The sequence below is a fragment of the Pogoniulus pusillus genome, chromosome 11 (genome assembly GCF_015220805.1).
Source record: "Pogoniulus pusillus isolate bPogPus1 chromosome 11, bPogPus1.pri, whole genome shotgun sequence".
Classification (NCBI taxonomy): domain Eukaryota; kingdom Metazoa; phylum Chordata; class Aves; order Piciformes; family Lybiidae; genus Pogoniulus; species Pogoniulus pusillus.
In genome coordinates, this window is record NC_087274.1 from 18,410,277 (window position 1) to 18,435,176 (window position 24,900).

General features: G+C 46.3%; 1 protein-coding gene across 1 annotated transcript; it reads left to right on the forward strand.

Annotated features, from left to right (window-relative positions):
• Nucleotides 1-5,216: 5,216 nt before the first annotated feature.
• On the forward strand, nucleotides 5,217-24,608 carry LGI2 (leucine rich repeat LGI family member 2). Its single transcript, XM_064151326.1, has 8 exons — nucleotides 5,217-5,437; nucleotides 5,530-5,601; nucleotides 8,359-8,430; nucleotides 12,910-12,981; nucleotides 13,545-13,616; nucleotides 14,726-14,895; nucleotides 19,877-20,041; nucleotides 23,237-24,608. Exons 1-8 carry the CDS (start codon nucleotides 5,247-5,249, stop codon nucleotides 24,052-24,054), a joined length of 1,632 nt encoding a protein of 543 aa, XP_064007396.1. The 5' UTR covers nucleotides 5,217-5,246; the 3' UTR covers nucleotides 24,055-24,608.
• Nucleotides 24,609-24,900: the final 292 nt, after the last annotated feature.

Below are 24,900 nucleotides of genomic sequence, written 5' to 3' on the forward strand. Positions count from 1 at the left end.
CATGTGTAAATACTGTAGTGGGAACAGAGCAGGACAGACTTACAAGGGAGAGAAAGGATCAGGCAGAGCTTGATGAGGCTGCTTACCCTTCAGACAGTGCTGCCCCTTCACTCTTTCAGCAGCATTTAATATGCTCAGGCTGCATGATGGATTGAGAGCATGCAGAGATTAGGAGGAAGACGAGTAAAGATGGCACCAACTGCTATGCTGCCATTGCACCTGAGCTGCTCTGCAACCCCTTAAGCTGAGAGAGATGTTGAGATGCGGAACGTGTCCAGAGAAGGGCACCAAGGATGTTAAGGGCTCTGGAGCACAGCCCTCTGAGGCTGAGGGAGCTGGGGTTGTTTAGCCTGGAGAAGAGGAGGCTCAGTGGAGACCTTATTGCTCTCTACAACTACCTCAAAGGAGATTGTGGCCAGGTGGGGTTGGTCTCTTCTTCCAGGCTACCAGTCAGAGAACAAGGGGACACAGCCTCAAGCTGAGCCAGGAGAGGTTTAGGCTGGACATTAGGAAGAAGTTCTTCGCAGCAAGAATGATTGGTACTGGAACGGGCCGCCCCTGGGAGGTGGCAGAGTCACCATCCCTGGAGGAGTTTAAAAGAGACTGGATGTGGCACTTGGTGCCATGGTTTAGTTGATCAGATGGCGCTGCGTGATAGGTTGGACTTGATGATCTCAAAGATCTTTCCAGCCTGGTTAATTCTGTGTGATTCTTTGTGATCCTGAAAGAAATAGCAGATTTGGGTAATGTTGAACTCTTCTGCCTGTTCCTCCTTTGCTAGGAAAGTGGGGTTTGACTTCCCTGAAACTCAGACAACATGACAGCCCTTTCTAGTGTAAATAAAGCTGTCTCTGACTGGCGTTTGCAATCTGCAAGCTGAGCAATGTCTGTTATCTGATGGACATTATCTTTAGCTTCATCTTAAATGTGCAAGAGGCAATTTGGGGTCATTTTCAAGGAAAATGGGACTGCAGAGAATTGGTCCCCTCCTAAAATGTAGTGTCTGCTTGTTCCATGAGGATGCTGCGCCCAGCAGCCCTCGTTTGAGTGGCAAGGTTGGAAGCAGTTCAGTGCACACAAAATCAATACATGGAATTGGGGTGAAATGGTCAGGGGAGTGCAGTTGATCAAATGGCATTAAAATTTATTTGCTGGTTGCACATTTGTCAGTAAACAGGTACACACAAGGCAAAATCCAGCCTTCTGTATCTGAACAGTCCCCTGCTGTGCTTCACACAAACCTGCCTTCCTTCTCCCACTGTCTCCCTGGCTCTTCTTTGGGTTATCTGAAATTATGGGTTATCTGGTGAAAGCAGCAAGGATGCTGAATGGACTGGAGCACTGCCTAATGGGGAAAGGCTGAGAGCCCTGGGGCTGTTCAGCCTGGAGAGGAGAAGGCTGAGAGGGGATCTGATCAATGTCTATAAATATCTGAGGACTAGGGGTCAGGAAGAAAAGGACAGGGACATGCTCTGCTCACATGTGCCCTGGGACAGGACAAGAGGCAATGGATGGAAACTTCCTCAACATGAGGAAGAACTTCTTTACTGTAAGGGTCCCAGAGCACTGGAAAGAAACATTTGTTACTGTGTTATCTGTTTGCATTTGGACCTGTTTCCTAGAACCCTTTGATAACTTTGAGCTTATTTGGTTGAAACCACTTTGGAGAGGACAATGAAGGATGCAGAGGTCCTGAGTTTACTGCACTAGCTGGAGGCAATTCCCGTTCCTTGCCCACCTGCCAGGCACAGTGATGGGGCAAGGGGCTGTCAGAAGAGGGGGTGGCTATTGCATGAGGTCACTGAAACTGAGGTGACAGGGAAGTGCAGATGCTGGGTGGGTGAGAGTGCTGCAGGGAGGGGGTCAGACTCCATTCACGTTGCTCTTCAAGGAACAACTTGCAGCTCCTTTGGTGCCTTGAGCATTCATAACTGAAGAAAGAGAAGGGCCTGTGGATTGTTGTGGCTGTTCAGTTTTCACTCCATACACAGTGCTAATGCAACACTGATGCCTTTTCCCAAGATTTATTGCTGGGTAGGACCATAGATGAAGCTACGTGTGAAAACCTCTCGGGAATCCCAGCTCGTTCTGCCTGTTCCTCTTCCCACAGTGGGTCCTTTCCAAATCTGGGGATTTGGAGCTGACATGAGCTATATTTAGAAAACATGAAAGCAAGGCTAGCATGTGTGACCACGTCCTCTTTTTCTGGTGTAAAGGGAGTAACCACCTCTATCACACATGGCAGGCAGCACACCTGTGGTGTAAAAGACCAGGGCTGGTGAGCATGGTGTCCTGCAGAGGACTCTCCAGCTTTCCCAAAGTAGGATTTGGAAAGCTGTAATTTTGTTTGATGTCTGAGAATATATTTTTAAGTGGTTTTCCTAAAAGCTTGTCTGTGTACAGTTCTAGAGGCGCCCAATACAAGAAGGACATTGAACTGTTGGAGCAAGTCCAGAGGAGGCGACAAAGATGCTCAGAGGGCCAGAGCAGCTCTGCTATGAGGACAGGCTATAAGAAGGATCTTCAGCCTAGAGAAGAGAAGGCTTTCAGAAAACCTTGGAGTGACCTTCCAGTATCTGAAGGGGGCTACAGGAGGGCTGGGGAGGGACTACTTACAAGGTCATGTAATGATAGGACAAGGAGTAATGGGTTTAAACTGGCTGAGGGGAGATTTAAACTAGATGTTAGGAAGAAGTTCTTTACAGTGAGGGTGGTGAGACACTGGCACAGGTTGCCCAGGGAGACTGTGGATGCTCCCTCCCTGGAGGTGTTCAAGGCCATGTTGGAAGAGGCCTTGAGTGACCTGTTCTAGTGGGAGGTGTCCCTGCCTATGGTGGGAGTTTGGAACTAGATGATCTTTGAGGTCCTGTCCAACCTAAACCATTCTATGATTCTATAGTGCTGCATTTCAGCAAATGCTGATTTTGTGAGTCTTTAAAGGAACACTGCAGCAACATGCCAGGTGTTCTGGTCTGGACCAGAAATCTTCAGAAATCAAAAGCAAAGGACATTTAGTCCTGACCAAGCAGACTAAACATTTGCTATGAAAGCTGGAGAACGTTCAAGGTCATATTAATGGACTCTGCATGTTGCAGTACATCTTCCCTTAGCAGTTGGAATCCAGAAAGGTCACATCAACCATGAGCAAACAAAGAAAGGAAAACACTCAGCAAGACGAATATTGCTCAGAGCATTAATTTTCCCATACCTTCTCCACAGCAGGGTCACAAGCAATTAAGAGTCCTCATAGTGGGAACACTTTCACTGACATACTTTCCTCTCACCCACAATTTTTCTCAGATTTCTTACTTGGGGCAGGTGGTTGGTCATGATCCAAATGAATTAATTTTTGTTTGCAAAATAACCTAGAAATTAAATCTTCTCAGGAAAAAAAAAAAAAAACTCAAAATGTTCTCTTCTGTGCCTCTCATTTTGTACAGGGTGAGCTGATCAGCATCTTTCTGTCCACTACTGTCCACTTCTGTCAAGCTGCAGGACAAAGCATTTATCTTAATATTTGCTCAGTAAAGCAGGGGTTTATGAAAGAAGAGACTGAGAAGGAAAAAAGAGAATGTGTAAGAAATACTTCTCTGATCTTGAAGGAACAGAACTGACAACTTCCACATCGGGGTATTAATTTTAAGTATTTATGTGCTGTAAATGTTGGTCTGAGTCTATTTCTCTTTGCAGTTCAAGATGAATATGTGAGATTTTGAAGAAGAAGAGTCCTGGTGTTAGCAGAAACAACAGTGATAACACTGTGCATCAAAATGACAATACATCAAGTCTGAGTGGTACTCAGCTGAGAATCAGGATGCTTTCCATTTAATGTCCACGTGGAAGATCACCCTCACCGACTTGCACCTCTGCGTGGGGTACATGTGGTGTCCCGGGAGATCTGCCTGCTTCCCTCCACGCTCAGTGTGCAGTGGCTGTTTAAAGACCTGCCATGTCCTTAGCACCTGCTCAGATGTTTGTGTTGTGCCCACTGGCATGATGCCTGAGTGCTGCTTTGCTGCTGTTACCCATCTGAAGTGCCGTTTTATCTGGGGGTATCTGATAGCACAATCACTCATATGCAGCTGACTGCATTTATTTGTGGTGTGACTTAAATGGATGTATGTGCAAGACTACATAAAAAATCACCTGAGCCTGGGAGCTGGGATTTGAAGGCAAGCAACAGAATGCACATTTCTGAGTTAATTCTTGTTCTTTGGTGCTCTATTTCAGCACTTTTTTCCTTCTCAAAGAAGGGAGGTTGTGTGTTTTTTTACACAGGGCTACTGTATGGGTACAACTGTCATCACTTTTAAAAAGAAGCAATATTTAAACATTATTTTAAGGAAATTTATATGTGTTTGTAAATGCATATTTGTAATTCTAACTCCTCACACACATCTGTTTTCTGTCATATAAATGTTCCTGTCTGCTCCACCCTGCAGGTGGGACCGTCTACTTTACTGCACCCCAGCATGGCACATCAGATTTATCAGTGACCTTGGTCTTCATAGGAGCGAGTCTAAGCAAGAGCCTTCCTGCACACCAACCCTTATCAGTGACTACACACGGGGGATGTTCTCTCTGCTGGAAGCGGACACTGGCTGTGCCAACCTGCCCTGATCTTCACAAAGTGTCACCACTGAGCAGAGACAGAGCTGAGGAGTCACATCCCTGAACAGGATTGGTTCTGCTGTAGATTAAAGCAGGACGGGAGCCTATGACTGCACACAGTACTCGAGGTGGGTCTGGACCAGTGCAGGACAGAGTGGGACAGTCCCTTCCCATTCCTGGCTGGCTACGCTGTGCTTGATGCGCTCCAGGGTACAATCGGCCTTTTGGGGAGTCAGGGCACACGGTCGACTCATATTCAACTTGCCATTAACTCGAACCCCTAGATCTCTTTCTGCAGGGCTGCTTTCCAGCCTCTTGTCCCGCAGGTGCTGAACATCATCAGGATGGCCCCAGGCCGGGTGGAGAACTTGGCGCTCCGCAACTGGGCCCTTCTGAACACGAATTTCCTTTTTCTTTTTTTGATGACTCCTCAGGAACACCCCAAAAAATAAATAATTCCATGTCGGCATCACTCGGGAGCTGGGAGCGTGGTCCCCAGGGGTTGCGGAGCGCTGGGATGGATCCCGCCGTCTCGCACCGCCCCGCACCGCCCCTCCGCCGGCGGCGGGACCCACCCCGGGGCGGCGCCGCGCTGATGTCAGGGCGCGGGAGCGGCGGCGGGGAACGGTGTCGGTATGGCGGTGCCGCTGCGGCTGGGGGCTCTCCGCACCGCTAGCGCCGTGCTGCTGCTGCTGCTGCTCCCGCCGCCCGCCGCCCCGCGGAGGCCGCCGCGCTGCGGGCCGCCCTGTAGCTGCTGGCGGGAGTCGGCGCTGTGCGTGGGGGCAGCAGGGGCCCCGCGCAGCCTGCCCGCCGGCCTGGGCTCCTTGTGAGTGCGGGGCAACGCGGGGCAACGCGGGGCAGGGAGGGCGCGGGGGATGCGGGGCGGGCCCGCCTGACTGCCAGCTGCTCTTTTGGCAGGAGCCTGGTGAACGGGACGTTCTCCGAAGTGAAGGACAGGATGTTCTCCCACCTACCCTCCCTGCAGCTGCTGTGAGTATGGCACTGGAAACCTCGCGGCCGGCGACAGCACTTAGCCGCTTCCTCCTAAAAAGGGTTCGGGGTGCCCCTGAAGAAAGGGAGGTCATGAGTGACCCCGGTCTGTGCAGCTCTCCTGGCTGCAGCTGCTGTTTCATAACGAGGGATGCCTTCTCCACTTATAAACTACTTCATAAAACGAGCAGGTAGCTGCTGAAGGACAGACTGTTTCCCGATGTCCTAAGTTCCTTTTCTTCGGTTAATTTCAGCTTTAATAAGTTTTTTCCCCCGCCGGAGTCATGTGGTGGCTCCCACTTGTGCTGGTTTTGTGCCCTGGAGTCTCACGCTGGCTTTGGGACGTTGCGGGCAAGCGGAGGCTGCTGGGACACACCTGGGAGGAAAGCCTCTGTGTGGAGTGCCGCCGCTGTCTGCAGCGTGATGCTGTGCTTCAGCATCCGGCTTGGAGGGTGGACCCTCGGCTGCCCTCTGACCTGATGAAACAGTAGTTGGGATGGTCCTCTGTGCTAAGGGTCTGATCCAGCGCTCCACACAGCACTGCTGCCATCCTGACCTCGGGCAAGTCACTTGGCAGTGCCCATCCTGCAGTCAGATGTGTGGCTGCAGTTCTGGTCACTTACCCACACTCGCATTAATTTAGCTGTCCTGGGGGGCAGGAGTGGACAAGACACAGAGATATGGGATGTATCCCTGAGGAACTCAGACATTTGCTTCTCAGGTGGCCAGCAGAGAAGCCATGCTGCTGCCTGTGCCCCGTGCAGCCTGCCTGTGACGCACGATGCTGAGCAGACCCTCCGCATCTCCCCGGTGAGGATGAGACTACCCCCAGAGCAAAGGCATTCTGCAAAGGAAAATCTGGCAAAAAGATGCAAGGTGTGCCAGAAACTCAGGCTAAGTGGTTGCCACAGAGCTAGGCAGCACAATTTGCCTTAGCAAAAGGAAGACCCTAAAGGCATCTGGTAGCGTGGTGGCCACCCTCCTCAGGCATGCTCTCCTTGTTCTCAAAGACCTGACTCACCACTGGGGCTGGCAGCACCCCATGGAAAACACTGGGGAGAAGTGGACAAAGCAAGCAGGGGGGAAGCTTCCACATTCTTTACTGCAGCACCAGTCCCAAACCAAAGTTTTTGTGAGACTTGGGGGCCAGCACAGAGGTTCAGGTAGAGGGCAGGGGGATTTTGCTCACCTGTGAATGGAAGCAAACAACAGACTCATGTTAGCTGGAAAGGAGAGGGATGGACCCAAGAGTAGATTGAGAGAAAATGTGGGTGAAAAATTGGAGATGAGGGGAATCTGACTTGTTTTGGATGGTGCTACTGGGAAGAGGGATGAAGAGCAGATGAAGGTTACCCCTTTTCTCTAGCTGGGGTGGTGGGGCAAAGGTCAGTTGTTGAGAAAGTCAAAAGCTGCCCGTAGCATTTTATGCAGCAGACCTGATGTGGGAGCAAGAGAGGTTTGCTGTTGCTATCACCACCACCATCACCACCTTGGTCCCTGACAAATTCTGTTGGTTTCTGTAATTTTTGAGTCTGCCCTTCAAACGTGAGGAAAAAAGAATGATTAAATGACAAAAGAGATACCTGCATAATTTAATATCTCAGGCACTGCTGTGGCAGTGGCCATGGCAAAGCAGTAACACAGGGATTTATTTTTTATATTGCTCTGCACCTTTCTCAGATTTGTTTGGGATAATTTAAGGAGCATTTATCTGGTGAGTTTGCATTTCACATTTGTTAGTCTTCCAAATTAATTGTAGTAAAATGCCTAAAACCATAAAAGGAAAGGATTAATAAGTTACTCTAATGAAGAGATTAGTGCAGATATCTTCTCTTGTAGCAGAAAAGTCTGAGATTTTCCCCAGATTATTTCTTTTGAGCCGTGCTTGGGGTTTGGACTTGAATAAGTTTTGCTGTTTTCTTAAAAGGAGATTGCTCCCTGCCTTGGAATATCAACCCTGGGGATTGTTACGCTTTGATACAGCAAAGGAAGAATTTTGCTGGCAAAGCCTTTCTCTAGCATCCTTCTCCCTGCTTGCCGCCTTCTGGCTCAGGTGACAGCTGCTTCAGTACAGCTCTAATGCGCTTTGTCCCTGAAGCTGATGTGGGGAGGGCGAGGCAGTGCCTGGAGCAGGCAGCACCATCACTCTTCCTTACTGCCTGTGGACACAGAGTTTTGCTTTGTGAGGGCAGCAGGACTGTCTCTGGTGGTTTGGGCACATCCACGTTTCCTGATGAGCTGGCTGCAGGAGCTGTGTGCCCTTCTCCCCCACGCCATTGGATCACCCCCCTAGGAACATGGCATGGGTGAGCAGTGATCCACCTAGACTGCTCAGACGTGAACTGATGCTCACTCCTTTCTTGCTCAGGTGTGCTGCAGAGATGGTTTCTTGAAAAAAAATTGTGTGGCTGACGGGATGGGGGCAGAACTGGGGTCCACACTCAGCAGACCTAACCCTTGTGTGGATGGCTTGTCCTGCTCAGGGACCAGGGAGTGGAGGGCTAAGTTGGATATAACCAAGGTGAATGGTACAGCAGACATTCTTCCTGGCAAGTAGTGAATGTTAACTAGCATCACATTATGCCTTTGAGGGTTTTTTTGTAGAGCATTCCACAATATTTTATGTGTGCTGCATTGGTGGGGCAATATGGGCTTGAGTCAGTAGGATGAGTTTGGTCATGGGCAATAAACACAATGGGTGTAATCCACTGTGTCAAGTTTTAATGTGCTTTCCTAATGCCTGCTTTTCATTTTCAGCTTGTTGAACTCCAACTCCTTCACTGTGATACGAGATGATGCCTTTGCTGGTCTGTTTCATCTAGAATACCTGTAAGTTTGGTGGTTTATGTCTTCCCCTGTCCTTTCTCAATCAAGACGTTTTGATCAGTTGCCAACACTCCTGCCATGGAGTCTTTACTGCCATTCCCAGGAGCAGGGGAGATGAAGGATTTATGTCCCCTTCCTGTGCCATTGTCCTTCCTGATGGCTCGCCGTTTTTCAGAGGTTGCAGTGGATTTTAAAATCTGCTGTGAAGGCAGCATGGCTGTGTGCAATTACAGTGCTCCAAAAAAGCACTGCTGAGCAAGAGCTTATCCTGCCTTTACAGAACAGTGCCATCCCTGAGGGGTTCTGAACCTCAGGAAAGACTCAGCGAGGGCTCTCCTGGCCTGCTGGCAGCCTGAAGAGAAGTCACAGAGTATCTGTGTGTTGCCCAGAACACCTCTGAGTACCAAACTGCTTCTCCTCCCTTCAGCTTTCCAACTTCATCTTTGTGCTGATATCCCACTTAATGCCTGTGGGGTATTCATATTTACATGAATATATCAACATCTTTCATATAATATAAAACATGGTCATTATCTATATTATTATTTAAATTTATTTGACTTCCCTTCCCTTTCCTTAGTCACTTCCTTCTTGATTTTTTAAATCATCTTCATTTCACAACCCTTTTTTTTAAGGTGTCTTTTTTAAGTCTTTTTTTTTTAAGTCTTTTTTTTTTTTTTAGATAATTTTCTTCTTTTAGGTCTTTTTTAAGGTCTTTTTTTAGATTTTTTTAAAAGGTTTTTTTTTTTTTAGGTCTTTTTGTTTGTTTGTTGGGGTTTTTTTAAGAAAAAAAAATATTAGTCCTGGTACCAGGACCTGGTACCAGGTTGTCCTCACTTCATACTTCAAAGGCCTAGCCCTTTCTCTTTGTTGCTGGACGTGACCTGCTATGTTTGAAACTCTGTTCATTCTTCCACCCACCTTACTGTGCTGCAGAAAATATTTGGTAGCTGTGGAAAACATTTCTGTCTTTTTCTGAAGCCAGATCAATGCTCACAAAACTGATTCTGGTTAAAGCCTTGCAGGCAGTGGGTGCTGAGGTGGCCTATACTCAGATCTGCTACATGGCAGTGGAATTTGCAGACCAAGAAATAGAGCAGAATAGCAAATGGTACCTGCTGAAATCCACAACAGGGCTGCATGTGGATTTTTCAGCAATGGTCAGCTGCTTAATCCTTCTCTTCTCCATGAGTCTACAGGAAAAAATGTCATTTGCAGAATGTTTGCAAAAAGGAAGAAAATCTTTGTTGTTTCATGCGTGACTTGCTCTCAAGTGCCGGTGGGTCCAAAGTGGAGCTTGTCCCAGAAGTGTACCCAGTGACAGTGGTTGTATTGGTACGTGGAGCCAGACCATCTGTCTGAAAGAGAAAAAACTGCCCCTTTTCAGCTGGTGGCAGGGAAAATCTCTATCCCTGGATTCCAGCTGCAAACCAGGGAGCAGAGGGAGAACTGGTAAAGCCTTATGCTTTCAGCTTCCTCTAGTAGCAGCTGAACAAGTGGTCTCTGTTAATGGTTCTCCCTCCCCGCCAAGTCCACAGAGCTCTTCCTCTTCCCAGCAAATCATATCTCAGCTGTTTGGGAGCTGGGTCTGAGTGGCCTTTCTCCAGGGTTGTTTTTGGGCATGCAGCTGCAACACCATTACAGCTCAACAGCCCATGTCTCAGTTGCCAGTGATCGGACCTTATGGTGAATAAAAAACCCCACAGTGACAAACAAAAGTGGTAAATCGCTTTGTGTACAAAGTCTCCAGATGAAGAGCATCTGGAGAGCACCACCAGCAGATACCTCTGCCTGCCTAGCTATGTATCTAGCCATGCCTTGCTGCACTTGCAGCACTGGTAGTGGCATTCCGTGCACCCTTTAACTGTCTCCTTGTACAGTCTGGGGAAGACAGGTCTGGTAAAGCTGAGAGCTTTGCTGGTGATCAGAGTGGTGTTCCCAGGGCAGCATCCCTTCGAGGCCAGGTGAGGTGACTCAGGAATCTGGCAAATTGCTGAATCTCAGCCAGATGTCCATCATCTCTCTGCAGTGTGCCCACTGAAGCCGTGTCTGCTTGCACGGCTGGTGAGTTGCGCTGTGGGTTGGTGCCAGCTGAGGGTGTCAGGAGGCAGTGGCTCTCTGCTCTGCAGGTTGAATTCGTGTCCCCAGGCAGCCTTGTAACAGAGCACCGCTGACCCTCTTCTGACATCTCCTGTGCATACACTACAGTTTCTTATTTGCAGCCTTTGCCTGCAGTCAGGGTCATGGTCACTTCACAGAGGATTTTCACTACGTCTAAAGCTGTAAACCCAGCAGAACTTGTCATCTCCTACATCCTATTTTGACTCTCTCAAGAAGAAACCTTAGCTCAGCATTTGTCCTCTCTTTCCCTGGAAGGCAAACAGGGGTATGTAGGAGGAAGAGAGACACTTTTATCTCTCAAAACCTCTTATAAAATCAGCATGCAGTTGTCTTCATTCAGCTACAGCTGTACCACACGACACCTTGGTGACCACCTGGCTGCAGATGCTTTGCAGGGCTGATGGCATACTTAGGGATGTGTCCTCTAGTGCTCAGGGGTCAAGATGCTCAAGTATCAGCTCTTTCTCTTTTTGCTGACGTGAGTCAGGAAGAGCAGCATGCTCCTGGAATCAATATGTGCCTGTCATTAGTTTCCCTGTGCACAGGGCCTTGACTTCTGTGCTGCTGGATGCCCTGCAGAGGTGGTGTCCTGGCTGCAGAGAGTGAAGAAGAGAAGAAACAAGGCAGCAGTCTTGCCGCTTATGCAGACTTCAGAGACCTACCAGTCTGCAGCTGCAGTTCACATCAGGGCTGTGTGGGTGCAGAGGAGCCACTGGACCTGCAGACACAGGAGCTTCTGGTTGGACTGTCCCTCTGCAGGCTGGGCAGCCCTGGCACTGCTGTGCTGCCCCATGGCTTTAAAGTGCAAGGTGGTTTGTGAGGAGAAGGTGGGACTTTGGCTTCTAAAGTCCAGGCCTCTCCTACATGAGTCTCTTGCCTCACATAACACACCCCAAGAGGATTAACCAAGAGAGGAATCAGGATTTTCCCTTTGTTAGTTTTCTTCCTTGTCCTGCATCATTTCCCTTGTCCTGCATCATCTCAGCTCCACTGAGACTTCCCTGCCTGTAAGTCTGAAGGCATGGCCCAAGAATCTGCTGTACTTGGAGAGCATAGGTTAAAGCATAGGTTCAACCCTGATGTGTTTAAGGGTCATTTGGATGTGGTGCTTAGGGATATAGTTTAAGGTGACTCTTTGTCCTGAGGACAGGGAATTAATGTGGCTGAGTCAGGAATTACAAAAATGGACTTATTTTATTTTCCTGGAACTCGCCCCCCAAACTATACACAAAAATTAGTTTAGGTTTATTGGCAGATTCAGTTCGATTGGGAATTTCTTCCCCCAAAAAGGATATTTTAGACAAAGTTAGATATTTAGGAAGCCAGGAAATGGAAAAGGCTAAGCTATAAACACAGCTTTACCCTGCTATCCATCAGGCTGAGCAGAAGAGTAAGAAAACAGCAGGTCTTACTCACAGAGGTGAGATAGGCACTCAGCAATGATTCCTTGCTTGATTCCCCTGCGGAAGCAGCCTTCTGACACTGTAGGCAATATCCAATAATGGAGATCCATGCAGCAGAAGCCCAAGGTGAGTGGCAGAGCCTCCAAACTCAGAAATGTCTCGAGCACCTCTTCCACAAATGGGATGATTGTGGAACGATGCTGCCTTCACGGTGGCAGGGGAGAGCCAAAACTGCCAGCATCCCCCAGCCCGGGAGGCAGCTAGGAAGTGGGCTGCTGATACGGTCTGGGAGGAGCTGATCCAGATACTGCTGTCTCTCTCCCCCAAACGACCCCAGGGCTTGTCAAGCCTGCAGGTTTGCACAAAAGGGTGAAAAGTGGGGAGAAGCATCCAAAAGAAGGGACAGGGTAAAACCAAGAGCCATACAAAAAGGTAGGAGCCATCTGAAACTGGGGCTGGTCCAGTCACGGCAGGAACCTGTCCTGCCAGGCATTCTATCAGGAGCTCTTTTCAAGATGGGGACCTCTCAAGACAGGAACCTTTTCCCACTCTCCTTGCTCTATTTATGCTTTTCTAGACAAAGTGTCCATTTGCTGTTTATACTGGGTGCAAAAACCCAACAAACCCAACCAACCACCTGCCTGATTCCCGTGCAGGCTTCCACGCGGGCCAGCCCACGCGTGGAGGGGCAACTTTTGCTGTTCCCCCTTCAGGCCCGCAGGCTGGGGGGGTGGGAAAGCAGTTTTTGCATCTTCTTCTCCCATTCAAACCTACGGAGGGGGAGGGAGAAGAAAGGAATTTGGGGTACCCCAGTACACTCCTGTAGAGTGGAGTTTTAGGTTGGAGTTGGTGACCCTGAGGGGCTTTTCCAAGCTGGCTGTTTCTGTGTGAAAGCACTGATGATGCTACTGAAGCTAATTAAAAAGTCTTGTACAGGTTCATTTTTTTTTCTGCCTAGATTCATCGAAGGAAATAAAATTGAGACCATTTCAAGAAATGCATTCCGTGGCCTCCGGGACCTCACTCACCTGTAAGTTCTTTTAAACCTTGGTGGAGTAATTTGTACTTGGACAAAACTCTTTGAGGGAGGCCTGCTGGTTTTCCTGCCACACAGAGAGCTTCCCTTCCCTCCTGTGCATCCCTTTCCTTCTGCTGTCAGTAACCTTCCACAAACTGAAACGTGGCCTTAAAATCTTCCTCCTCTGGAGCACCGTGGCACATTGGGCTGCCTGTGCACACTTGCAGGTCATGCTGGGCTGCAGCTGAGGCCCGTGGATGCTGAACCAGTGCCACCATCACACTGCATGCTCCTGATGGACATCCCCGTTTGGTTTCAGCCTGCTCAGTGATTGCTCTGTGTGTTGCATTTGCACCTGGCAATAAAAAAGCTTTATGTGTTTTACTTTTGTGTAGGCTTCCAGCAATCTCCCTTCTTAAAGGAGAATAATTAATGTGTGCCTGTTCTTCCTACCCATTCACAATGCCAGGGGCTGTGCAGTGCTAGATAATTAACAGCCTGTGAGCCCAGCCTCAGTAAGAAAGAGGCAAACAAAAAGACAGCAATAATACAAAGCTCTTAACTTTCTTTTCTAGTTCTTTGGCCAATAACCATCTCAAAGCTCTGCCAAGGGATGTCTTCAGTGACTTAGATTCTTTAATTGAACTGTAAGTAATGAGAACCTTCCTATTGACTGCCTGCTTCTGTCGCTCTTTTGAGTGTTACCTTCTGGCTTTGTGTGGTGCTGTGTCTGATCCCAGCACAGAAAAGAAAGCTGGCATTTTGTTGTTCTAGCTTTTCTCATTTGGAAGGTGTCTCTTTGGTAGGACTCCTGTAAAAGAACTGCTATTTCTCAAATCCCTGTTGCTCCTCACGATGCTCTGCATAGCTTGCATCCATGCCCTTCTTTCTTCTGCATCAAATAAATTTGGGTTATTTTTAGGGAAAGTGAGACAGAGAATTTTGAAATCTACAGTTACTCTAAACATTTTTTCCTGCTGTTGTTGCATGTATGCCCTGAGATTATTTCAGTAAAAAGCATTCTTTAAAAAAAAGACATTTTTTTTTTGTTGCTCTTTCCCTTGGTTTTGTGCAGTTCTAGCACGTTGCTGACTTACTGTCAGCGCTCTCTTGTATAACTGAGCTGCTAGTCAGCTTCCCCTGGGGTTTTTTTGGTCCTAGCTCTCCCAAACAGCAGAGTATAATTGTAAGCCAAGGGATCAAAGAACAGGTACAGTGTTGAAATGGCACATCCGTTAGGAGGAGATTAAATCAACTGCACATCAGCAGCAGCTCTAAACACAAGTCTTACATCTGTCCTTTGTGTAACACAGAAATGGTTCCAACAAGGCCATTCTGTGGTGCTGGAGTGGTTTAGTGGAGAGCTGGGGTTTGTCTGTGTCAGTGTAGATGATGGGAAGTAGGCTTACAGCAGATAGCCAGACCATCAGGGATTTAATAAATCACGAATTATGGTCCTAATCCTATGAAAACTTACAACCATGAGGACTTCCCATGTGAATCCCACTGCTCTCTTACTATATGTGAGCACATTCCCTAAACTGGAACTGTTTTTTCCAAGGCCAGCACTCGGAGCAGAAGAGTCCATAATAAGAGAGCCCAAATAAAACTTACGAATCTTCCCTTTCCTGGGTCAAAACCAATCCAAGGCTACTCAGGTATCTTTAAATTCAGCATGTCAAGGTGATAACAGTTCTGTAGTATTCATATTGCTATCAACCTTTTCAAATATGTTTATTTCTGTGTGTTTTTTTAGAGATTTAAGGGGAAATAAGTTTGAGTGTGACTGCAAAGCCAAGTGGTTGTTTTTGTGGTTAAAGATGACAAATTCCACTGTTTCTGATGTCCTGTGTATTGGTCCAGCAGAATATCAGGATAAGAAGTTAAATGATGTGACAAGTTTTGATTATGAATGCACCACTACAGGTATTCAGAATGTATATTTCTTAGCACACTACCAATGGTTAAATATCAAGAAGTTTAGACTATGCCCTTTTGCTTCTGTGAGCATGACCTGGGGGGAGGAAAGGGTTACATACAAAGCACTTTCCAGTGCTAGAATGAGCATAAAATGGGAAAACTACATTTGGAAGCCAAAGTAAGTACTGAGTTTTCATTTGGATTAAGTGATAATGGGCGAAGAGCTCTGACTATTCATGTTCCAAAAGACTTGATTATGACTCACTTTGTGACTTAATTTTCATCACAGAATGCTTTCTATTATCTGGAATAAGCCCATACAGTTCTGGCAGATGAGCTTCTCTGAAATCTCTGTATTTCACGGAGAGCAGTGAAAGGGAGTTCAAACGATGTGGCTATATCTGTTATCTTTATTCAGTAGGCCACAATTTAATAGCATCAAATGTTGCAGCAATACTGCCAGCGGTTTTTCATGAAACTCCATTCAATTGGAGAGAAATGTCCAATAATATTCTGACCACTGTCTTGTTTAGGATCTTGATTTTTATTTTAGGTAATGTAAAGCGTGCTGAAGGATGCGAAGAGCAACTTGCATGTGGTTATGCTTATGTTTTATGGCTAAACAGCTGCAGTTACCTGTCTCTAAATGTAGTCACATCATACAACTGGGAATATCAGCTGCGGGTTTTGTTTTTCATCTTTTCATCTGTGTGATGTCAGCAATCTGCCTTCTTTCCCATCCAGTAGCATCAGAGACTTCCTTGCGCTAATCTGTCATCAAGGCAGTCATCAGCACTAGAGACAGTAGAACAGTTGCTTACTAATAACATAAAACAGAGTTTCAGAGCAAGGAGTGAAAGGTAATCAAAGGGCAGTATGTAAAGGAACAGAGAATGAAGTCAGAATTCAAAAGTAAGTGAGAAGAGCAGCAGAGGTAAAGCACAATTATCTGCTACATGAAAGGGTGTCAAAGCCAGGGGAGCAGTGTGGTGGTGTCAAAGCCAGAGGAGTGGTGTAGCATAGAGTGGTACCAAAGTTGCATTCCTGCATCTGCCAAATCACTGAGCTGCAAAAGCATGAAGTAAAAGCAGACTTGATTTCCTTTCACTCTGGTTTAACCATATTGTGCTGCTCCACCACTCTCGGAATAGGCTTTAGTACAGGTCTGAGGACCAGGTAGGCAACCTCCCTTTCCTGTGTCATCTCTTTGTCCCTAGAAGCCTAACTATAAAAGTTGCTACAGGCACAATTCACCCTTTCTATCAGTCCTTTTGTCTGCTGTAAGTGAAATCACAGCAAGCACAGATCTAATTCCACATGTTGTAGAGTTTGCTGGGGAGCTGGGACGTTCTTTGGTGCCAGAATTGCCCAGCTGAAATGCCATCACAAAGAAGTGCTCTCGCAGCACAGTATTTAAGCTGTAATACATTCTTGAGATGCGAAAGGACATGTTCAAAGCAGTCCTCTTCTGGCTGCTGTGAGGGAAGGCTGTGTGCTTGACCTTCTGGCATGGGGGTAGGCAGCAGCAGGCTTCCCAGGGCTCCAGTGCGCAGTGAAGTGCAGGGTGCAGAAGATGTGGAGCTCCGGCATCTGTACAAAGTGGCCAAGAGGGACAGTCTGTCTGCATGCAGAAGTGACCCATGAGACAAAGCAGAGATGAGCAGAGTGGAAATACAAATGAGTTCAGAAATGTATCACCCCTGAGGCAGCATAGTGTGCCCTGAACTGAGCTGCAGCTGCCTTGCTTGAGCTGTAACCCTCCCTTGGCAGTCTGTGGTGTGAGGCCACAGCTGCTTTTTCCTTCCCTGCCATTGCCTCCCTCAGATCCAAAGGACTGTAAATATTCCCGTGTGCATTCCTTGAGGATTGATTAGTGGCAGACTCAGGCCAGTCCCAGGTTCTGAAGTAATGCACCCTGTATCCTTCTTTCCTGCTCGGTGACAGGCAGTGCTCTGCAAACCTTTCGTTCCTGTTAAGTCTTTACTGTTGTATTTCCCACCTTTGCCAGGAGGGCAAAGGACTCAGACTTCCCATCCTTTCTGGTCTCTGCTGGTTTGTGTTGAGCCTGATTGGATGTAGGACCTGGTAACAAAGCAGTTTGCTTGGTCAGATGTGCATCTGGGCATCTCCATCAATTCACTGCATCCTCTGAACTGCTACAATGATAACAGGAAGAGAAATGGAGAGAGGTGTTGCTAAATTAAAAAAAAAAAGCCAAAGAGCAAAATGCTGCTGCTACTTTTTCACAGCAAGAGGGATTCACAGTGCCAGTGATCTGCACTTTTCACTTGTTTTGGTGAAAGCATCTCTCTTTTCCATTTCTCATGGCTGGCATCATGGAAGCAGGCTAAACCATTTCATTTTTTCTCTTGTTTTCCTCCCACAGCAGCGTGTGAGGGGCTGTGCTGTGGCTGTAGCCACGGCATGGGGATGTGTAAATTATCTCCAGGAGACTGGGAAACGAGCCTCATGCTCCCAGTCACTGGAGATAGGTGGTATGTGTGCATGGGACTTGCCTTGCTGGACCTGCAGGCAGAGATCTTCTCACTGAGCTCTAGAGGCTTGGTTTCCACTTTCTTTACATAGCTGGTACTGTCTTCTGGACGTGATTCTCTTTTTCCCTGCTGGCTGGAAGAAAGGTAGTTTACAAGTTAAGTTATTTGCTCTGTACTCACTCTTGTGCTGGAGATCACCTGTGCTGCCATGGTGGGAGGCAGGAAGGACTGCCTAACACACCCCAAGAGCACCCCCAGCTCCTGGGCATCTCACCTGGAGCAGAAGTCTCCACTGTAAGGAAGAAGGGGTGTGAGGAGAGTGGGACAGAATTGTAGGATGCAGTTGAGGAGATGCTGCCCATACAGACCATTGCTCCTCTTTCTCTTTAGTGTCCTCCAGCATTTCCCTCATGCACCCTCCTGCTCTGCCAGCATTGGCATTCCTGTGGATCTGCCTGTAAAACTGAATCAGGCCCTCAAGACCTAAATTTTTGGCATGCCTGATGTGGCAGCAGAGATTGTGGTGTTTCCAACTAGTGATAGACCCAGCATTTAGTGCTTTTTACTGGTTAGAACTGATTTTGTTGTCCATTTTTACTCATCCAGTGATATAAAGAGCCTCAACACAGGTACAAGTGAAAATAGCTGTGTTAACTCTGAGCAGACCGTGAGTTTTAACACACAGATTGCCTTGTTTTGACTCACAGATTCCCTTAATCTGTGATTTCAAGAGATGTCTCTTTCAGTATTAAGGGATTTTTTTTGGGTTTTGTCAACTCTTAAATGTATTTTGATTTTCTGTGACTGTATCTGCTATTGTTCCATCCTTAGCTATCTTCCATGATTTATTTCTTACTTTTGCTTTCTGCATTATTTGGTGTCAGTTTTCTCCAGTTCTTTTATTTTCCCAGTGACAACGAAGATAACTTTCTTGTTTTCCTACCAGCATTTATGAATCAAGCCCAAACTCTATTTATAACAGTCCCTCAAAGAATGGGGACTGTCATTCCTTTTGCAGCTCTAGAATCTGCTCTGTTTGTTTAATGGTAGTCATCTATCTTTATTCTCCAGAAGTGTAACTCCTCAAGGGCAAAGGCTTTCAAGCAGGGAGAGGCAGAGAGTTCTTCATTCCAGAAAACAATTATTTCATCATGCACCAAAATGAGGGACTTGAGTGAGGACTTAATTACCATTTCACCACCATCCCTGGATGCTCAGGCCCCTTCCAGCGTAGGAGTGAAGCATCTAGCATCTAGCAAGTGGAGCTTGAAACAGAGTGGTGAATGGCTCAGCAGAGAAGCACCATCCTAGTAGAAGATGCATCTCCTTTTTCGTAGATCTGTAGCTGTACATCACTTCAGCACGGGCTTTCTGCCATCATCTAGACCCAGATGCTGGTTTTCTTTCTCAGCTCTGCTACACTGGATTATTTTTCTCATAATAATGACCTTGTCCAGCTGTCAGGCCAAAGATCATATTCAAAACCATGTCATAGAATCATACAGCTTGAAAAAGACCTTCAAGATCATCTAGTCCAAACTTTAACCCTATTCTGCCAAGTCCACCACTAAGCCATATCCCCAAGCACCACATCTTACACAGCTTTTAAACACCTCCAGGGGTGGTGACTCAGCCACCTCCCTGAGCAGCCTGTTCCAGTGTCTGACAACCCTTTCAGAGAAAACATTTTCCTGATGTTCTCTCTCTTTGCCCAATATCAGCTCTGGGCTGACTGCTGACGTGGCCCAGGGTGAATTTTAGAGTTGATTTTACAAAGGCACCTGGATTTTGAGGAAAAAAATCTGGAATTTTGGAGTTACACTCCTAGTCTTTACAGGTTGCTCCAACTCCTCAACCTTAGTGTCTAGAATGTCTTTCCACTGGATAGTAATTTGCAGATTGGTTGTATTTTATGCCTAAATGACTTTACAGTGTCCCATAAAACATTGTGTTAACTGAGGCTTTGATTACACCATTTTGTCTATGGCCTAGCCAAAATGGGGTTATCCCCAGGCAAACCTCAGATATCATTTCACTTTCTGCCTGGTTTAGCATAACACAAATTGCTAGTGATTAAATTTGCATGACTTAAGAAGTTATTGGACTTCAGCTGGAAGTTGCTGTCTCTCAGCTTGAAAGTGATTCTAGTAAAAGGCCATTTCACTTGATAGGAAAGCAATTTCCAGCTGTGGGGAAAGAGATTTCTCTCTTGATACCCTGGTCTCAGCCAGCCTAGCTGGAGAATCTGATTTCTGACACTATTTACCTATTGGGTCTCTTTGGCAACTGCGTTTCCAGATGCCTAAAGCAGGAGGAGATGCTTTCCCCTGTTGCTGCATGCCTAACGTGAGCACTGACACTTCCATGCTAGTCCTATACAAAATTCAGACTGTTTCACTCACTTTTTCAGTGTAACTTGTTGTAACCAGCCACAATTTACTTTGTGTTTCCAGCAAGGATGTTTCCTAACTCTTGTAAATGTGTGTGTCTAGATTTTGTTGTTCACCAGATCTTGCCCTATCAGTCGGTTTCAGTGGATACCTTCAACTCAAAGAATGATGTGTTCGTAGCCATTGCACAGCCCAGCATGGAGAACTGCATGGTGCTGGAGTGGGATCACATTGAAATGAATTTCAGGAGTTATGACAATATCACAGGTACATGAGCAGTGGGATTCCAGTTGGGGATGAATTGTTGGTGTCTCACCAGGGGGAGATTCATAGCTAGAAACAGCTAATGGGTTCTGTCCTGAGTCACTGTGGTAGTTTAGGAGTTTTCTGGCCCCCTGTACTGGTCTGATTTAGTTTCCTGGAGCCCAAACACCTAACAGAGCAATACAATAACAGGATGCCTTCCCCTCTCCTCCTTTTGGAAAGAAAGGAATTAGATGTAGAGAGGAAAAAAAGGAAAAACACCCTAAGAATAGTCTTGCTTCATTTTGGAAGTTAAAAGAAACAACTTTAACAATGAATAAAAGGTATTTAAGGTAAGAGGAGGTACAAAAAGGTATAGGGAAGGGAAACAAGGTACAAAATATAGATACAACCAGATTGATGGCAATGGATGGAGGTAGATTCAAGAAGGGGTTGTGCCACCATGTGGGAGGGTGACCATGCTGCAAAAGCAGGAGCAGCAGAAACAAGAGTGGTGCTATCAGGCAGGCAGGTCAGAGAAATAGGAAGTTCCTCGGTTTTATAGGGCGTCTAGACATGAAGTGGGAGTGGGCTAACCACTACAACTGGGGTCAGGTTCAGGCCACCCCCAGGAGGGTTAACCCTTTACATTCCCTCCCACCCCTATGGATTCACCAGACTAACTCAGACAGCTGAAAGTCAAGGCATGAAGCTCTATTGACAGTGTGGCACAAATATACAAGCATCTGTACACAATATATACAGATATTTACAACCATATACAATTATATGCAAGTTAAAAGTAATACAGAAATATAAATCCCCTCCTGAACAGCAGAACCACCCCGGAGGGCTTTCAAACCAAGTCCCCTCCTTATTCCCACCCTTATATCAGATGTCTGATGTGCCAGATAAGGAGTTAGAAGAAGATTGCTTAGAGTTATACAGGTCCTGGCAGAGGAATTAGTGAAGCAGGCAGCAGCCTGACTGATTTTGTTATTGTTTCTTAGGTTTGATATCTCTAAGTAAAGCTAATGTGTGATATAGACATCACTATTTTTTTTTCACAGCCATTGATCTAATTTTTTTCATTAAAATATTCCAATTAGCCTCAAACCAGCACAGTCCTTGATGAATCTGGCAAATCTAAATGTGTACTGCTTGTCCATGAGTGACTTTGTGGGGTAGTGCATCTCGTGAATACCTATACATCTGCCCTCACTGTAGCACACAAACCCGGCTTTTTGGGTCTGATATTGTAACTTGAAGGCACCAGCATTTGCCATGGACGTCAGGACATGGCCCAGCTCAGCCTGAATCACACTTGCAAGTTAAGGTATAAGTTGAAGGAGCTCTCACTCTTGCCAAAGTGCCTGCAAAATAGAATATAAAATCGTTCTGCTGCATGCAGAAACAGGTCTCAAGGATGCTGCTTCTGTAGGCTGGCCAGGAAAGGGTGTTTTGCAGCTGCAGGTGACAAAGAAATGTTCAAGCTGTGGCTGTTACCTGGTGATGTGCCAGAAAGCTTTCACATTTACTTGTCACTTATGAACAGGCTGGACTAGCACTTTGGCCAGATTACTCATCAGACAAAGTGCCCACGTAGATGCCAGGTGATTTTCTAGTGCTAACAATGGTTTTGTCCCTAGCTGACACTCGTGGTGTTCAGTCACGGCAGGGACAGAGTCTCTAGAGCTGTTATATGCTGCCTGATTTCCCAGCTACTTGTTCTGAAGACTCAGGACCTAAATTTATCTGTGGAGCATCCTACCTCCCTGCTCCTTTTAATATGAAAGATTACTTTTCATCTTGCATTTTGGGAAACAGATTATGTTGTGTCCTCATCTCATGTTGAAGCTACAAAGGCAGCAAGCACCCAGCACTGTAGATCAGTGGTGTGTCCCTCTAACAAAAGTTTACCAAATGCTGCCCCCCTGACAGGAAAAGTGGGAAATGAGAAATGTTGCTTATTTGGGTTTCATTGTGTTTTGGTGGACTAGGGGTAAATATGTCCCAGTGGCTGTAAGTTGAGAAGCTGATGGTCTAAGGGAGCTAGAAAAGCTCTGGAAATGAATTTGAGGCTTTGGGTTAGAAGCTAGCTGTGTCCTCCATGGGGAGTTCCATTACTGAGCAATTGATATTTGGCTGTGGAGCTGAACTAGCTGTCAAGGCTGCCTTGACACTCAGCATGGAGGGAGGAAGTGGTGCTGGCCTCTGCAAAAGGAGACATCCATAGGCCAGATGAAATCTCTTCTAGAGGGCTTTTTGACTGAAGTCAAACCAGAAAGGGCCTGGATGATCATCTCAAACATTCATGTCTGTATTATGTACTTGAGATGAATCACACACCATGTGCATGGGAAAGTGGTAGTGGTTTCACAGGTGGCTGTGAAACACCTATGGATAGGGGATCAGCAGAGCTGCCAGGGAGAGTCTCCTCTCCCTGCATGTGCAGAGGAATCTGTGCAGTTATGTTTCAGAGAGGAATTCCTTTGTTCTTCCAACAAAACCTTTCAGAAGTAGTGTGTTTGTTACTTTCTTGTTGTGGCTCTTGCACAGTGACTTGACATTCTTGAAACAGACCATAACCTGATCTGATCTGGCAACTGCAATATTACCAAATAGTTCTACTTTAACATACTCTCAAAAACACTTAAGAGAAACAACAGAGTCAGATTTATCTTTTTCACCCTGCTGTCAGGTGACATATTCACAAGATGCATCAAGATTTCTATTTAGAGGAGCAAAAAGCTGACTCTGGCCCTCTTGCAGCAAGAAAAAATTAGACTGTATATCATTGTTCTAGCTTGGCAGACAGACAGTCCAAGAATAAGAGAATTTGAAATTCCTGCTGAATGATGAAGTAACTTTGCTTTTTATTTTGGAATAATAAAATTTGTCTTAACTAATTGTTTTGGGCATCAGGGGGCATGTGTCTGGGCAAAGAGAGAAAGGAAAAAGGCTTCTGGGTAAAAAAGTAAAGAGCATTTTATTTGCACAGTGTGAGGGATGTGATATTTCCAACAAGTCATCTTTCCACTTTCCTGGGAGGAAAGAAAGCAGGAAAAGAAGGTCTGATGGTGTGTAGCAGAAAACGAAACGCTGGGATGGTGCAGGTTTAAAAGGAGGGAGGAGCAACTTGGTGATCTCGCTTCGGTTTAAGGGGTGCTTTGTACTGTGCTAATACATGTGCTTTTTTGTTATGTCTTTGGGCAATAGGTCAGTCCATAGTGGGATGTAAAGCCATCCTTGTTGGTGAGCAAGTCTTTGTGGTGGTGGCACAGCTCTTTGGTGGCTCACACATTTACAAGTATGATGAAAGCTGGACAAAGTTTGTCAAATTCCAGGATATCGAAGTATCTCGCATCTCCAAGCCAAACGATATAGAGCTCTTTGAGATAGACAGTGAGATGTTCTTTGTCATAGCAGATAGCTCAAAAGCAGGCTTGTCAACAGTGTACAAGTGGAACAACAAAGGATTTTACTCCTACCAGTCCCTTCATGAGTGGTTCAGGGACACAGATGCTGAGTTTCTCGATATAGATGGGAAATCTCATCTCATCCTCTCTAGCCGTTCCCAAGTTCCCATCATACTCCAGTGGAACAAAGCTTCCAAAAAGTTTGTCCCCCACAGCGAAATCCCCAACATGGAAGATGTCCTGGCTGTGAAGAGTTTCAGGATGCAAGATAACCTGTACCTGACCCTCACGAGATTCATCGGAGACTCCAGAGTTATGAAGTGGAACAGCAAACAATTTGTGGAGATCCAGGCTCTTCCATCCCGAGGAGCCATGACACTGCAGCCTTTCTCCTTCAAGAACAACTACTACCTAGCCCTGGGGAGTGACTACACATTCTCCCAGATTTACCAGTGGGATGATGAGAAGAAGATCTTCAGACTATTTAAAGAAATCTATGTCCAAGCCCCACGATCATTCACAGCTGTGTCGACCGACCGAAGAGATTTTTTCTTCGCCTCTAGTTTTAAAGGAAACACTCAAATATTTGAACATATCATCATTGACTTGAGCCTATGAGCAGCTGCCGGAGGGAAATTCACCTAGAGTGACATTTATACAGGAGCAAAACAACAAAGAGACCTTTCCAAAGACAGGGTTGCACCTATGGAGTATGCTGACATTTTCTGAACTTCTCCAACTTGCATATTAATCAGGGATTGCATTTATTTGGTTGCTGCATGACATGTCTCTTTTATCCTTTGTTCAAGGACGCTGTGCAGGCTGCAGTCGTTCAGAGGAGAGTGCAGTTCAATGGGATTAATGTTGACACCTGAGAGAATGACCTCAATTTTACCCAAAAAAAACCACCTTGAGTTGAGCATCTCATAAAGAAAGTGAAGAGTAAGCTATACAAAGAGAAACACTCTCAAGTCGTTAATGTGTTAGCAGTGACTTTAAGACTAAAGCCAGTTCTCCATGGCAGCTGATGAATTGCAAAAGCAAACAGTGATGTTCCAGAAGAGACATTATTTTGGTTTCTTGAGGTCTGTCTTCAGGAGCTTTGTGGTTTGTAGTCTGAGGCATCGTTTTAACTCATTGTAGATTAAAGGGAAAGTAAAAATCTATTGACATTTTCCTTCCATTATTCATTATTTCAGCAACAAATTGTGCACAGCAGTTTGTAGCCCAGCCCCTGGTCTCTGGGTAGCCAGGAGAAGGTGCTTAAGACCAGGCTGGACGAGCCTCTGGCCAGCCAGATCTAGTGTGAGGTGTCCCTGCCATGGCAGGGGGGTTGGAACTAGATGATCCTTGTGGTCCCTTCCAACCCTAACTGATTCTATGATTCTATTCTGTCTCTCATTCCAGAAAGCACAGCTGAAGCTTAACCTGAAACACACATCTGCAGTGATGTACTTTCTGCTG